The following is a 13,752-nucleotide window of genomic DNA, read 5'->3' as shown; positions in this document are numbered from 1 at the left end:
TCATTTCTTTACACCTGTTTGTAGGGCTGCACGATAAATCGTTTTAATCGTTTATGGTTATTGCTGCTTGGATCTGACACGCATTTCATTTTCTCACAACTCTTTAAAGGATTAGTTCACCCCAAAATATAAATTTCCTAATCATTTACTCACCCCAATGTCTTCCAAGATATCCATGTCTTTCTTTCTTTCTTCAGTGGAAGAGAAATTAAGTTTTTTGAGGAAAACATTTCAGGATTATTCTACACAGAATGAACTTTAAATGACAACCAACTATCCCAACGTTCAAAGAAGGTTCAAATGTCCGTCTCAATGCAGCTTCAGAGTCTCTACACAATCCCAGTCGAGAAATAAGGGTCTTATCTAGCGAAACCATCGGCCATTTGTGGTTTATATAAATGTTTTGTTTTTGTTTTTTTAAATGACCGATCGTTTTGCTAGATAAGACCCTTATTTCTATAGTTTATAGTTGGTTGCCATTTAAGTCCATTCTGTGTAGAAAAATACTGAAATGTTTTCCTCAAAAAAAACTTAATTTCTTTTCCACTGAAGAAAGAAAGACATGGATATCTTGGATGGCATTGGAGTGAGTAAATGATTAGGACATTTATATTTTGGGGTGAACTAATTCTTTAAGTTAATTTAATACGGTATTTAACTAATTTAAGACTGATCTTATGAAAACCTAAGACACACTTTTAAATAATTATCTGTGTCTGATATTGTCTTTCCCTCATTTAGTCTGGAACCAACATGGTGCTTTACCTGGAAAGGCAGAGAGAAGCAAAACCCTTCCCCTTTGTCTTGGAGCTTGGAATGGCTGGACAGTTTTTTTGGTGAATGGGGAAACTCTGGAACACTTGACTCATATTTTTTTATTTTTTTATCTTTTTGTGAAAATAATTTTTAGCTAGGCTATTTTACAGTTTATAGGTATAGAGTTTCATGTTTTTATTTTGCTACACAGGACTAAATGATTGCTTATTTAAAATGAATTGCAATGTATACTTACTGTTTATACGCAGAGTTTTTATGTGCCTCCCATTTTTGCTGCACAGGACTAAATGATTGCTTATTTATGTGAATTGCAATGTATGTACGTATGTGTTTTATATTGTATTCTTTGTGAAGAGAATCTTTAGCTATAGGCTATTTTACAGTTTATAAGTGTTGAATTTTGAGAATCTTACCATTTTATAACCAACATTTTAGCACAAATGATTTTTGTGGGCCTCCGTTTATGTTGCAGATGTCTAACAGTTTTTTTTTTTAACATGAATGTATTTATGATTATATTAATTTCCTGGAATAAACACTTTAATTGAATCAATAAACAGTAGTGTTATTAATTATTTATTTTTTTATTCGTTTTTTTATTATTATTATCTAAAATGAATAACCTGTAGCATGGGGGTTGTTTGATCCAGCACTGATTAAAAACAACCCAGCAGATGGGTTAATGTATAAAAACCCAACCTGCTGGGTCAAAATAACCCAGCATGTGTTCTGTCCAATATTTACCCAGCGCTGGGTTGCCAAATAACCCAAATTGGGTTGTTTTTAACCCAGCATTTTTTAGAGTGTAGTAACAGTGTCGCTTGATCAAGATCGGCTCGCGCTGCACTGACATTGATGGTCCAAACTGATAAACGTTCCGTGGAGCACAAAATAATAACGCAGTTTCGTTCCGCTTTCATTCCGCTTGCCATTTGATGTCGGGCGACGTTATGGTGGTCGCGCGTGCGTTTGAATGAAAATATTGAGCGCTATATCGAACATTTTTTATATCGTTACCGACAATGGTGTACCGTCGATAAATACCGATACCGTTTTATCGCCCAGCCCTAATATTCACCATAGTATACACTCATACTAGCCTACTTTTATTATGCTGTGTTTTATTATAGAATATAACAACATCCTCGTGTCGGACATGTATATACATTTAGCACTGAAAGGTTGCCTACCAGTCTAGTTCACATTTCAACATGTTTCTGTCTATTTATAGATACATATACATGTACGATATTAGGCTTCATGTTTTTACTCCAATCTCATTTCATAACATACATTTTTATCTGGCACCACCAGTTTAACATGTCTTACCTTAAAAATCTTCTCATCTTCAAATCGTGTTCAAGGTAAATCCAAGTGAAACAGCACAGCACAGCACAAAAACAGTCTTCCAAACTCGATGAAAAGCAGAGAGGAGTAAGTTACTGAAGTCTCTGATTCTTCGTTTTGAGGTAATGAGGGCGTTACCAGGTCTGCGTTCCTCCACATGGATCATTTGCATGTCAATCGCTAGTATTTTGAGTCTCTTTTGCACTGATAAGAAAAAAAAAAACGGCGCGATAGCCGACCTCAGGGTGTTAATAAACAATTAAAATGTATCCTTGCTATAGGCCCTATTTGACAGATTCATAATGATTACTTTTGCCGGTTCTTTGTGGCAAGCTTTATGCGTGCGCTAGAGTGCGGAATAGGCTAGGCTATATTATATATATATATATATATATATATGTATGTATGTATGTATGTATGTATTATGCAAGCGCTCATTATGGTTTAGTATTCTCTCCCATATATAAGTAATAAAATTTATATAAATATGCAATTAGACTAATGGCTTAAATGAACAACTACTAATCGACTAGAAATATTTGAGTAGTGAGCAGCCCTACTTATTTCATATATTTTAAAACCAGAACGTCACAAAGGGCATTCTTTGAGCAAATGGCCCTGAGTGGACTGAGCAAGCGGAGCGGAATCTCCAGAAAGGCACTCTCTGCTCTGGAGGAAATATTTCCACTCCACTCACATGCTCTGGTGTGAGACAATGTATATCTCATTCTGTTGTCTGAGAGTTGATTGACAGCTTTTAGGTGCGTTATTGGCAGCGCCGCCCTCTGGTTACATGAACGTGTTACCACAGCATCAGCACCGAAAACACAGGGATTTTTTTTAAAGACAATAATCGCACAACCTATTCGATATTTTATCACAATAAAATCAACTAATCGAATATTCGAAAATTGTGACTCATCCCTAGTGGTTAATGGCAATTTTTATAAGCCCTTTAGAATGATTAAACTTGATTTTGTCCATGCTCCTGTTAAAATTTCGTTCATCTCCGTTTTTTGTTATTGTTCCTTAAACCGATTTAGAGTCCTGATAGTAATATACCAATATGAGAGACAGTCGGGAACGAAACATATGAGAACGAAAGTTGAGACATGTTGCTGAAAGAATTTCAAATGAATCAATATGGAATCAAATTATGTAATACTATGAAATTGTGGTATTTTCTGAGGCGACATCGTGAAAATCTCATACTGTTGCAACCCTACAGGGGAATGAAACTTTTAGAAGAACTCACACGAATCTGATCAACAACTTTGCGAATTTGAGGTTCAAAACCCATGTCCAGCATACGATCTGCCTCATCCAGGACCAGGTAGGTGCAGCGGCGTAGGTTCGTTTTCCCCGTCTCCAGGAAATCAATCAAGCGACCTGGTGTCGCAATGCAAATTTCAACACCTGTTTAATGAAAGCACACAATTAATAAAATGGTTTAGGACTGTACTTCCATGGAAGGATTTTTCAACACAGAGTATCTGCAGGCTTTTAAGACCTGAATATAAAATGACAGTAAAAAAACTACTATTTAAAGGGGACATGAATTGAGAAATCAATTTTTTTTGTCAAAGAAAAAAACTTCACACTTTCCTGAACGAGCGCAGGCGCGCGCATGCGCCTCAAACAGACGGGACGCATTCAATTACACGCAGTTATCTCTGTAGGAAGACAATTAATAATCATTGCAAAAATATTAATTTTGCTGAAATATCTGTTGTTGGACGTTAAATTTAGGTTTAAAAGTCAACAAAAGTATTTGGAATTCAAGTATTTTATGAGAGTGGTAACTGTAAAGGGACAACTGTGTGTAATTTAATATAAATGTAAGACGTTTTTAACATTTACAGGATAGAGAAATGACAGTAACAGGTTACTGTGTCCAGAGTGAATGTGTGTGTTCTCTTTCTCTGATCGATTGCTCCTGTCTGCCTGCCTCGCTGCCTGCTGTGAGTGTGTTTGCTTCGGTGCTGTAAGCTCCGTTTAAGCCTCGTATTTCTTTGTTTTGGACCATCATTTACTACAATTTCTAGTTGTTTATACTACTACTAAATACAGCTTACCCAACATCTCAGATTAACCTGACATCGCTAGCTTCCGTTAGCACAACACGCTAGCCTGTTAACGCGCCACCCGTGCGCTCAGCTATCTTTATTTATTTATTTATTTTTCTCTCGCGCGCCCGCGCCTTTGAGTTCATAAAAAGCTCAGGTAAGTAAGAATCAGTCAACAAACACGGTGGGTAATGTCTTGTCCTGTTATTGTCACCTGCACTTCATGTCACATGTTTAGCATAGCCTTCTCTGTTGGCAATATAGGATTTATATGTGATAAATGCAAGGAGACAGTTAGGCTGACAGAGAAGATTTCAGAATTAGAAACACGCATCCAAACTTTAATTGAGGATAGTAAGAGTGCTACAGATTTAAATAGCCAGAGCGCCTGACATCAAAGCAAATTTAAAAGTGCTGGCTAATGCTAATCGTAAATTCTCTAAGATCATTATTCATGTCGGCACTAATGATGTTCGACTCCGCCAGTCGGAGATCACCAAAATTAATATTAAAGAGGTGTGTGAACTCGCAAGTACGATGTCAAGGACTGTAATTTGCTCTGGCCCCCTTCCTGTTCGCAGGAGTGATGAGATAGTTAGTAGATTGTGTTTGCTTAACAGTTGGCTGTCTAAGTGGTGTCCGCAACATAATATAGAATTTATAGACAATTGGAAAAAGTTTTTGGGGCAAACCTGACCTGTTGAAAAGAGATGGTATTCATCCCTCCTGGGATGGTGCTGCTCTTCTCTCTAGTAATATGGCACATAGTCTTAGAGCTCAAACATGACAATCTGGGGATCAGATCAGGAAGCAGACAGACTGGCTAAACCGACCGTCTGCTAGCGCCCTCGCGTCACCAAGGTCAGATAAATCCCATCACATAGAGCCTCTTTCACCTAGCTATCATCATATAGAGACTGTGTCTGTTCCCCGAACTTGGAAATCCAAAAAACTTTTAAACCCATCTAAGGTTAAAAATTTAATTGATGTTCAACAAATAAAAAACAGCTATAATACAGATGAGCAAATGCTAAAGCTTGGGTTGCTGAATATTCGATCGCTTACTTCAAAAGCACTCATTGTTAATGATATGATTTCAGATAATAACCTAGATGTGCTGTGTTTGACAGAAACCTGGCTAAAACCAAACGATTACATTACTTTAAATGAGTCCACCCCGCAAGATTATTGTTATAAACATGAGCCTCGTCTGAAACACAAAGGGGGTTGCTGTAATTTATAGTAATATTTTCAAAACCACTAAAAAAACAAGTTTTAAATATAATTCTTTTGAAGCATTGGTGCTTAATGTAAAAATATATAGTATAAACGATAAATCACGTTTGAGATTTGTGCTGGCTACTGTATACAGACCACCAGGGCACCATACAGACTTTATCAAAGAATTTGCAGACTTTCTATCAGAATTAACATTGACTGCAGATAAAGTACTAATTGTTGGTGATTTTAATATACACATCGATAATGAAAAAGATGCATTGGGATTGGCATTTAAAGACATTGTAAACTCAATTGGAGTTAGACAACACGTGTCAGGACCTACTCATCGTCGTAATCATACTCTAGATCTAATATTATCACACGGAATAGATGTTGATGCCGTTGAAATTCTGCAGCAGAGCGATGACATCTCAGATCATTATCTAGTCTCGTGTAAATTACATTTAGCCAAGGCTGCAAAGCCGACTCCGTGTTTCAAATATGTTAGAACTATCACTTCTGCCACTAAAGATTGCTTTATTAATAATCTTCCTGATCAGTTTCATCATCTCAGCATCCCGGATAGCTTAGAACAACTTGATATTGCAACTTTTAACTCTCTCTTTTCCAGCACTTTAGACATAGTTGCTCCGTTGCGCTTAAAGAAGATTAAAGAAAATAGTCCAACGTCGTGGTACAACGAGCACACTCGGGCCCTTAAGAGAGCAGCCAGAAAAATGGAGCGCAACTGGAAGAAAACAAAACTAGAGGTATTTCGCATTTCATGGAAGGAGAGCTCGATTACTTACAGAGAGGCTTTAAAAGCTGCTAGATCTGCTTATTTTTCAACCCTATTAGAAGAAAATAAACATAATCCTAGGTATTTATTTGAAACGGTGGCTAAACTAACGAAAAAGAAAGCTTCAAGCACCGAAGTTTCCAAGCAACATAGCAGTAATGATTTTATGAACTTCTTCACTTATAAGATTGATAATATCAGGGACAAAATTATAACTATGCAACCGTCTACTACAGTATCGCATCAGGCAGTGCATTGTAGTCTCCCTGAGGAAAAATTTGATTCATTCGTTGCTACTAGAGAGCAAGAATTTACTAAACTCGTTAAATCATCTAAATCGACAACATGTATGTTAGACCCTTATACCGACTAAGCTACTGAAAGAGATGCTCCCAGAGGTCATAGATCCTCTTCTTAATATCATTAATTCGTCTTTGTCTCTAGGATACGTACCAAAAACCTTTAAGCTGGCTATGATTAAACCGCTTGTTTAAAAAAACGCAACTTGATCCTACAGAATTAGTCAATTTCAGGCCGATCTCGAATCTACCTTTTCTGTCAAAGATATTAGAAAAGGCAGTATCCTCTCAACTGTGTTCCTTTCTTGAAAGAAATGATATCTGCGAGGATTTCCAGTCTGGATTTAGACCGTACCATAGTACCGAGACAGCTCTCGTTAGAGTCACAAATGATTTGCTTTTATCATCCGATCGTGGTTGTATCTCTCTATTAGTGTAACTCGATCTTAGTGCGGCATTTGACACCATTGACCACAACATTCTTTTAAATAGACTCGAACATTATGTTGGCATTAGTGGAATTGCACTAGCATGGTTTAAATCATACTTATCTGACCGTTATCAGTTTGTAGCAGTAAATGAAGAGATGTCTTATCGATCACAAGTTCAGTATGGCGTACCACAAGGCTCAGTACTAGGACCACTGCTGTTCACTCTGTACATGCTACCATTAGGAGATATCATTAGGAAGCATGGAATTAGCTTCCACTGTTATGCTGACGACACTCAGCTCTATATTTCTTCAAAACCTAACGAAACATACCAATTCACAAAATTAACGGAATGCATAGCAGATATAAAAAATTGGATGACTCGTAATTTCCTACTTCTAAATTCTGAAAAAACAGAGATTCTAATTATTGGACAAAAAACGTCCTCACGTAGTAACCTAGAATACTGTCTAACACTTGATGGCTGCTCTGTTAAGTCTTCATCGTCGGTTAGGAACCTGGGTGTGCTCTTTGATACCAATCTTTCATTTGAAAGTCACGTGTCTAGTATCTGTAAAACCACATTTTTCCATCTTAAAAATATATCTAAATTACGCCATATGCTCTCATTGACAAATGCGGAACAATTAGTTAATGCGTTCATGACCTCAAGGCTAGATTATTGTAATGCTCTACTGGGTGGTTGCCCTGCACGCTTAATTAACAAACTACAGCTGGTCCAAAACGCAGCAGCTCGAGTTCTTACCAGAACCAGGAAGTATGACCATATTAGCCCGGTTCTGTCAAAACTGCATTGGCTGCCTATTAAACATCGCATCAATTTTAAAATATTGCTGATTACTTACAAAGCACTAAATGGTTTAGCTCCGCAGTACTTGAGCGAGCTCTTAACGCATTATAGTCCTTCACGTCTATTCAATCTCGATCTCAAAATCCCGGCCAGTTGATAATACCTAGAATATCAAAATCGACTGCTGGCGGTAGATCATTCTCCTATTTAGCACCAAAACTTTGGAACAGTCTTCCTACCATTGTCCGGGAAGCAGACACACTCTGTCAGTTCAAAGCCAGATTAAAGACACATCTCTTTGACCAAGCATTCACATAATACATTATAGACTTCTATAATTCAATGTTAGGCTGCATAGATTAGGTCAGCCGGAACCGGGAACACTTCCCATAAATCCTGATGTACTCGTTACATCATGAGAAGAATGGCATCCACGCTAATTTTAGTGTCTGTGTTTATCTCGAGGTTTTCCCGCATCCTCCCGGATCCAGGCCGTATCCAGATCTGATGAAGGACCTTCACCTGGACCCGATGACAACGCAGTGCTGAAGTGCCAACTAGTCTCTCCCTATGCAGGATCCCTTTACCACTCTACAGATAAGGCGTTGTCGGGAAATTTCGTTTCGCGTTCCTACCCGAAGTGACAAAATAAAATAAAATTCTCTATCAAAATTTATAAGGAAAGCCCAGTACTTTGTTTAGGCTTAGTCTGTAGGGAATTCCAAACCTGCGCACATATATTCAAACGCACATAACTATATAACCAATTCTAAATACGCATGTGAACGCCATCAGCGTTTCTCACAGGTTCGCGTTTAAAGTCTGTGTAGAGAGAATGGTGTCGTCTTAGCGGCCCCTAATTTAATAACAAATGATTGTTGCGACGGAAGCAAATCAATAAAAAATAACTTTAGCTTGAAAATAACTTTATTAAAGAACCGCTATAAAGCCAAAACAATCTCTGTTACCTTAAATTATACGCTTGTCTCTGTAAAGCTGCTTTGAAACAATCTACATTGTTAAAAGCGCTATATAAATGAAGATGACTTGACTTGACTTGACTTGTGTGTGACAAATGCTTCCCTTAATGACAAAAAAGCAGGATTTCCATAATATATTCAACCCAGAATATATTTAATCACCTTAAGTTCTTTTTATACATCAGCCCATCATGAATCTAACCATGCAACACGATCACATGAAAATGCATATCTATAGCACGAATTGTATTTTATCGTGCAATTTATGAGCAAAAAAATGTTTTTACATATGACACGCACTGAAAACCCCTTGGGTAGGATTAGTGGTGTGACGTATGTGCGCATTACACGCCATAAAGTGCGTATCATATGCACACGGAAAACTGTGCATCATATCTTCGCGGAAACTTTTTTTTTGCATATAAATTGCACGATAAATACAATTGGTGCTATAGATACGCACTCAAGAGCACATTCAGCGTTAAGAGCTGGAAAGACCACCAAAACTGGCAACTTTTAAACAGTAGACTTAATATGTATCCATTTCTGGTCATAATTTGGAGACAATGAGAATAGAGCATAGAGCATTTGGAGAGACATTAAACATTCTTTGCAAGGAAAATGAGCCTATCAACAACAGCAGGCTTGAGGCAAGCTCGGTGACAGGTGAATACCCCCACCCACACTAGGGCTGTCAAATGCTAAAAAATGACGTTCAAATATTCCCTAAAAAAAAAACATATATTCGAAATATTCGAACATCTGGTTGCGCATTACGTCAATAACAGGACAAATTAATACAAAGAGACATAACTACTTGTATAGGTAGTTTATTTAAGTTTAAACATATTTGACAACGTATTACCTACACAAAAACAAGTAAATCAACTAATGGCCAAAGACCGCAGACCTCACTCTCGCTCACTCGCAGGCACTCTTTCTCTCTCTCGCCCTCACCCTCATGCTGCGTTCACACCAAACGCGAATAGAGCGTCCGGCGCGAGTGATTTCAATGTTAAGTCAATGTAAAGACGCGTTTACCCGCGTCTGAAGGTCTTGCCACGAATGAGGCGCCGCACGGAGCGTGCTACAGAAAACCTGAAGGAAGATTTAGCGAATGCAAAATGTATGTATTGTACGCTATACTGAAGAGGGGGAGAAAAAAAAATATCTAAAAAAACGATTTTTTGAAATATGAATCGATTTGACCTACCAACTCGATTTTTAAATCAAATAGATTTTTTCCCAGCCCTAGTTGCAGCTCTACATTTAAGATACTTAGGGCTACTTATTACCTTAAATTTGATAAAACTAAAGATATGTTTGATAAAACACAGTACCCCTTTCCAAATCTCGGATCTGAGGTCCTTTGGGTGCGCCACCATAGATGCAAGTGGACTTCAGGCGGGAAGCTCTTCCATATTCTGCAGCAACCTGCTGCACCTGCTGTGCCAGTTCACGAGTGGGGGCAAGCACTAAGCACTGAGATTATAAGAACGGACAGTCACACATCTGATAAAATTGGAATTAAATAAAGCAATTAAAAAATAAGGTTAGGGGACTTACAATAGGTCCATCACCATGTTCCAGGTAAGGCTGGTGGTTAATGTGCACAATGGCTGGCAGGAGGTACTGTGGGCACAAATATATGAGAATACTGAGCAGCAGCATCACAAATCAAATATTGTAATTCAAGATATTCTGAATAAAACATTAATCATAATGTAATAATCATTTAACACTTACAGCCAGGGTTTTCCCAGAACCTGTCTGAGCAATGCCAACCATATCTTTTCCACTGAGGGCCAAAGGCCATCCCTGGGCCTGGATAGGTGTGGGCTCAGACCAGGATTGTTTAGAGATCACATCCATCACATAATCTGGAATGCAACAATATATTGTGTTATATACACACACACCGTATTTTTTCAACTGATTTTTGATTGGGGCTGGGCGATTTATGAACTTTTATATTTATACACAGTAGGCTTGCTACGATAGTCGGTGTTGACGGTGTTACTGGTGTTCAGAAGCAACACCGGTTACATCATTTAATTTGTGCTTTACAAAGCAACTGTTTTTTGTGTAGGTTTTTTTTTTTTTATGCAATGTTTATTTTAAAACTTTTTGCACATAATGTACAGTCTAGCCTAAAGGCGGCCGCACACCGGACGCGCAGCTCAGCGCCGCGCCGCGCCACGTCTAGGACAACTGTCACCTGAAAATCCGATAACATCAGCAATTTTCTGATTTCTGTAAATAAATATAAAACTAAATGTATATTGCAGCACAGGGTGAGGTCCGTATATACATTAACTACGATTTGAGACACACACCTGTAAATTTAATATAAAACTATGTAAATGGCGCTCTGTGGCGCGGCAGGATTTTGAACACGGTCCTGAGCCGCCGCGGACAGACGCCGAAAGGCGCCGCCGGTGTGTGTACTCTCATAGAGAATAGTGTGTTCGAATTTAAAAGACGTGGCGCTGCGCGGCGCGCCGCCGAGCTGCGCGTCCAGTGTGCGACCCACTTAAGGGCGTACACAGTGCGATTTTTGCTGTTTTACGAGCTCGCAGATGATCGTGTGGAAATCGGTGCGGCTCGCGACCATACAGTAACCATACAGTGTGCGCATACACTGTCACACACACACACACACACACACACACACACACACACTTCTCTTCTCTCTCTCTCAAGTTTTTTTTTTTTGTTGAATGGCTACTGTTCTCTGCTTTTCAACAAATCATTGTTCCAGTACTGTTTAGCGCGAAAGCTCACGTTTATCCCGCCGGCTCGGGATAACATTCGTGCAGGACAGTGTACCAGCTGCTTTGACGCGATTATCAGGTTATCTCACGACCTCCCGAGTGTCCAAACTCGCACCGTGTACGCCCGCCTTTACATGGATACAGTCGCAGCATTTGATTTCATAGCCTTCAATTTGCGCATTGTTTGAAGGACAACATTGGGCAGTATGTGGAATACCTTTTTTTTTTTTATATAAAATTTGGCAAAAAGTTTTCTGCCCTGAAACAAAGTGATTCGCAAGATTTATTTACCCATTGTGTTCCTTAAAAGAAAATTTAACCTTTAACCCACTTAATAGAAAATATTAAGATATGATTTTTGGTCCATAAAAGCTAGGGATGTCCCGATCCGATCCACGGCATCGGTATTGTGCCGATACTGGCCCAGAACGCTAGATCGGACATCGGAGGAAAAAAAAATCCGATGATGATCCGATACCTATTAGGGGTGGAACGGTACGTGTATTCGTATTGAACGTACGTGCGTCACGGTTCGGTGCATGGATTTACACGGAGAATACACGGTATAAAAATAAATAAAACTCGCGTGCACATTAATTAATGTAATGCGGAACTACTGTTAGATACGCGCACATATGCGGGTTCTTTAGGGACACCTAATCTGTAGCCCCGCCTTTGCTCTGAACGTGCGTCTATTTCGCTTCAAACGCTCGCTTTATACGCACGTCCTATTCGCTTTGGACACGCGAATGGATTCAAAATGTTCAAGCGTCGAACTAGACGCGATAGACGCGAATTTGACGCTCTATTCGCGTTTGGTGTGAACGCAGCAAAATGAAGGCTGCGATGTCAAGATTGCAATGCTGGAATGTGTGTGTATGTGTGTGTGTGTGTGTGTGTCAGAGAGAGAGAGAGAGACTGAGAAACTGCAAAAAGCGTTTAGCCTACTTATATTTGTGTAAAACACAACATTGTGCTTATGTTAAACTGTAAACTCTTGTCAAACTGTAACCTACAACTGTCAACCAACCAAAATCACACACACACACACACACACGCTGTTTAAAAGCAAAAATGATCTCATCTTTTGGACATTCATCATATTGCATTGGTTTTCATTTCTTGTCCTAAAACAGAGCACTAATCTGTTTATTTTGAAGTTACACATTCTACATTGATTAAAAAATAAAATCAAATGTGTTTTAATGGTAGTATTATTTTATACAGAAATAAATTATTTATAATTCAGATGAGAATAACGTTAAAGTTAATTAAAATTTTAAGGAAACAAATATATTGATTTGAAATATAGTAAATTAATTTTAAATTCATTCAGGTACAATTAATAAACATATCTCAAGGCCTTTTGAATAAAGGGTGGCAGTCTTTCATTATCAACTGTTGTTGTGGACTATATACTGGAGAAGTATTTGTTCTCCATTTGAGTGAGATGTTTTTATGTGGCTAATTGAGCAAAGTGCTTCCATATATTTTATGATTAGTAATATTAGTTCAAGAATAAAATAAAAATATCGGATTGATATCGGTATCGGCAAATAGCCAAAGCTGCGACATCGGTATCGTATCGGAAGTGAAAAAGTGGTATCAGGACATCCCTGATAAAAGCCCAGCCCTACATTTGATTATAAAAATGTTCACATACTGGGGAAATTTGCCTCATGAAACTTAATGATGGGTTTAGGACAATCTCTGCCTTTCACTGTCACCTCTTTGTCTCTGCGGTAGTGTTCCACTTCTTGCTGTAATTCAAAAACAAACAAAAGTGATTCACAAAGAAAAAACCCTACACATTTAAGATTTATGTAAATGTGTAAATATGTCCACAAATGACCATTGATCTATGTGTGACATCAGAGTGCTCTTTGTAGAAGTTTTTCTCAAACTTGGGGAGCTCATCAAGGTTCCAGTGTCTTTTCCGCAGTCTCTCACCGGGGTTCCCAAACTTCCCTGAAGGAGGAACACTGCAGCCACCGCTAAATCGGGGGGCACTGCTGCCATACCTATGAAACAACAGTTCACACAGCAGCAGCTTCATTCAATGCACAGTTCACCAGCTTCATTCAAGAACTGTAAAATATGAAGATATCTTTAATGAAACCAAAGACATTAAGCAAGTATGATTGAGCTTGATTGTTTACAATTATTTAGCTATTTGTATAAAACTGCTCAATATACAAAGCAATCATGTCTCTTCAGAAGCCTCGGATTAACCTGCTCGATTCAGAT

The 13,752-nt window shown here is 38.4% G+C and overlaps 2 protein-coding genes across 3 annotated transcripts in view; one reads left to right on the top strand and one right to left on the bottom strand.

Annotated features, from left to right (window-relative positions):
- LOC309474407 (uncharacterized protein) overlaps positions 1-2,169 on the top strand; it is a 328,024-nt gene extending 325,855 nt beyond the window's left edge. Inside the window, exon 7 of one of the 2 annotated variants that reach the window (XM_082136982.1) lies at positions 742-2,169. The gene's annotated coding sequence lies outside the window, so the exon portion shown is untranslated. The remainder of the gene's footprint in view (positions 1-741) is intronic. The other variant, XM_082136983.1, reaches the window with a different exon arrangement.
- Positions 1-13,752, bottom strand: part of LOC309474348 (putative ATP-dependent RNA helicase DDX5) — a 52,222-nt gene that overhangs the window by 33,583 nt on the left and 4,887 nt on the right. The window contains exons 2-7 of the mRNA XM_082136851.1: positions 13,358-13,526; positions 13,169-13,265; positions 10,478-10,611; positions 10,298-10,363; positions 10,072-10,213; positions 3,380-3,540 (exon numbers count right to left, since the gene is read on the bottom strand). Coding sequence (XP_081992977.1) covers positions 3,380-3,540; positions 10,072-10,213; positions 10,298-10,363; positions 10,478-10,611; positions 13,169-13,265; positions 13,358-13,526 — 769 coding nt within the window. The remainder of the gene's footprint in view (positions 1-3,379; positions 3,541-10,071; positions 10,214-10,297; positions 10,364-10,477; positions 10,612-13,168; positions 13,266-13,357; positions 13,527-13,752) is intronic.

This window comes from Leuciscus leuciscus (genome assembly GCF_965113295.1).
Source record: "Leuciscus leuciscus genome assembly, chromosome: 14".
In the NCBI taxonomy this organism is placed as follows: domain Eukaryota; kingdom Metazoa; phylum Chordata; class Actinopteri; order Cypriniformes; family Leuciscidae; genus Leuciscus; species Leuciscus leuciscus.
The sequence above is the reverse complement of the archived record's forward strand: the minus strand, read 5'-3'. Positions and strand labels throughout refer to the sequence as shown.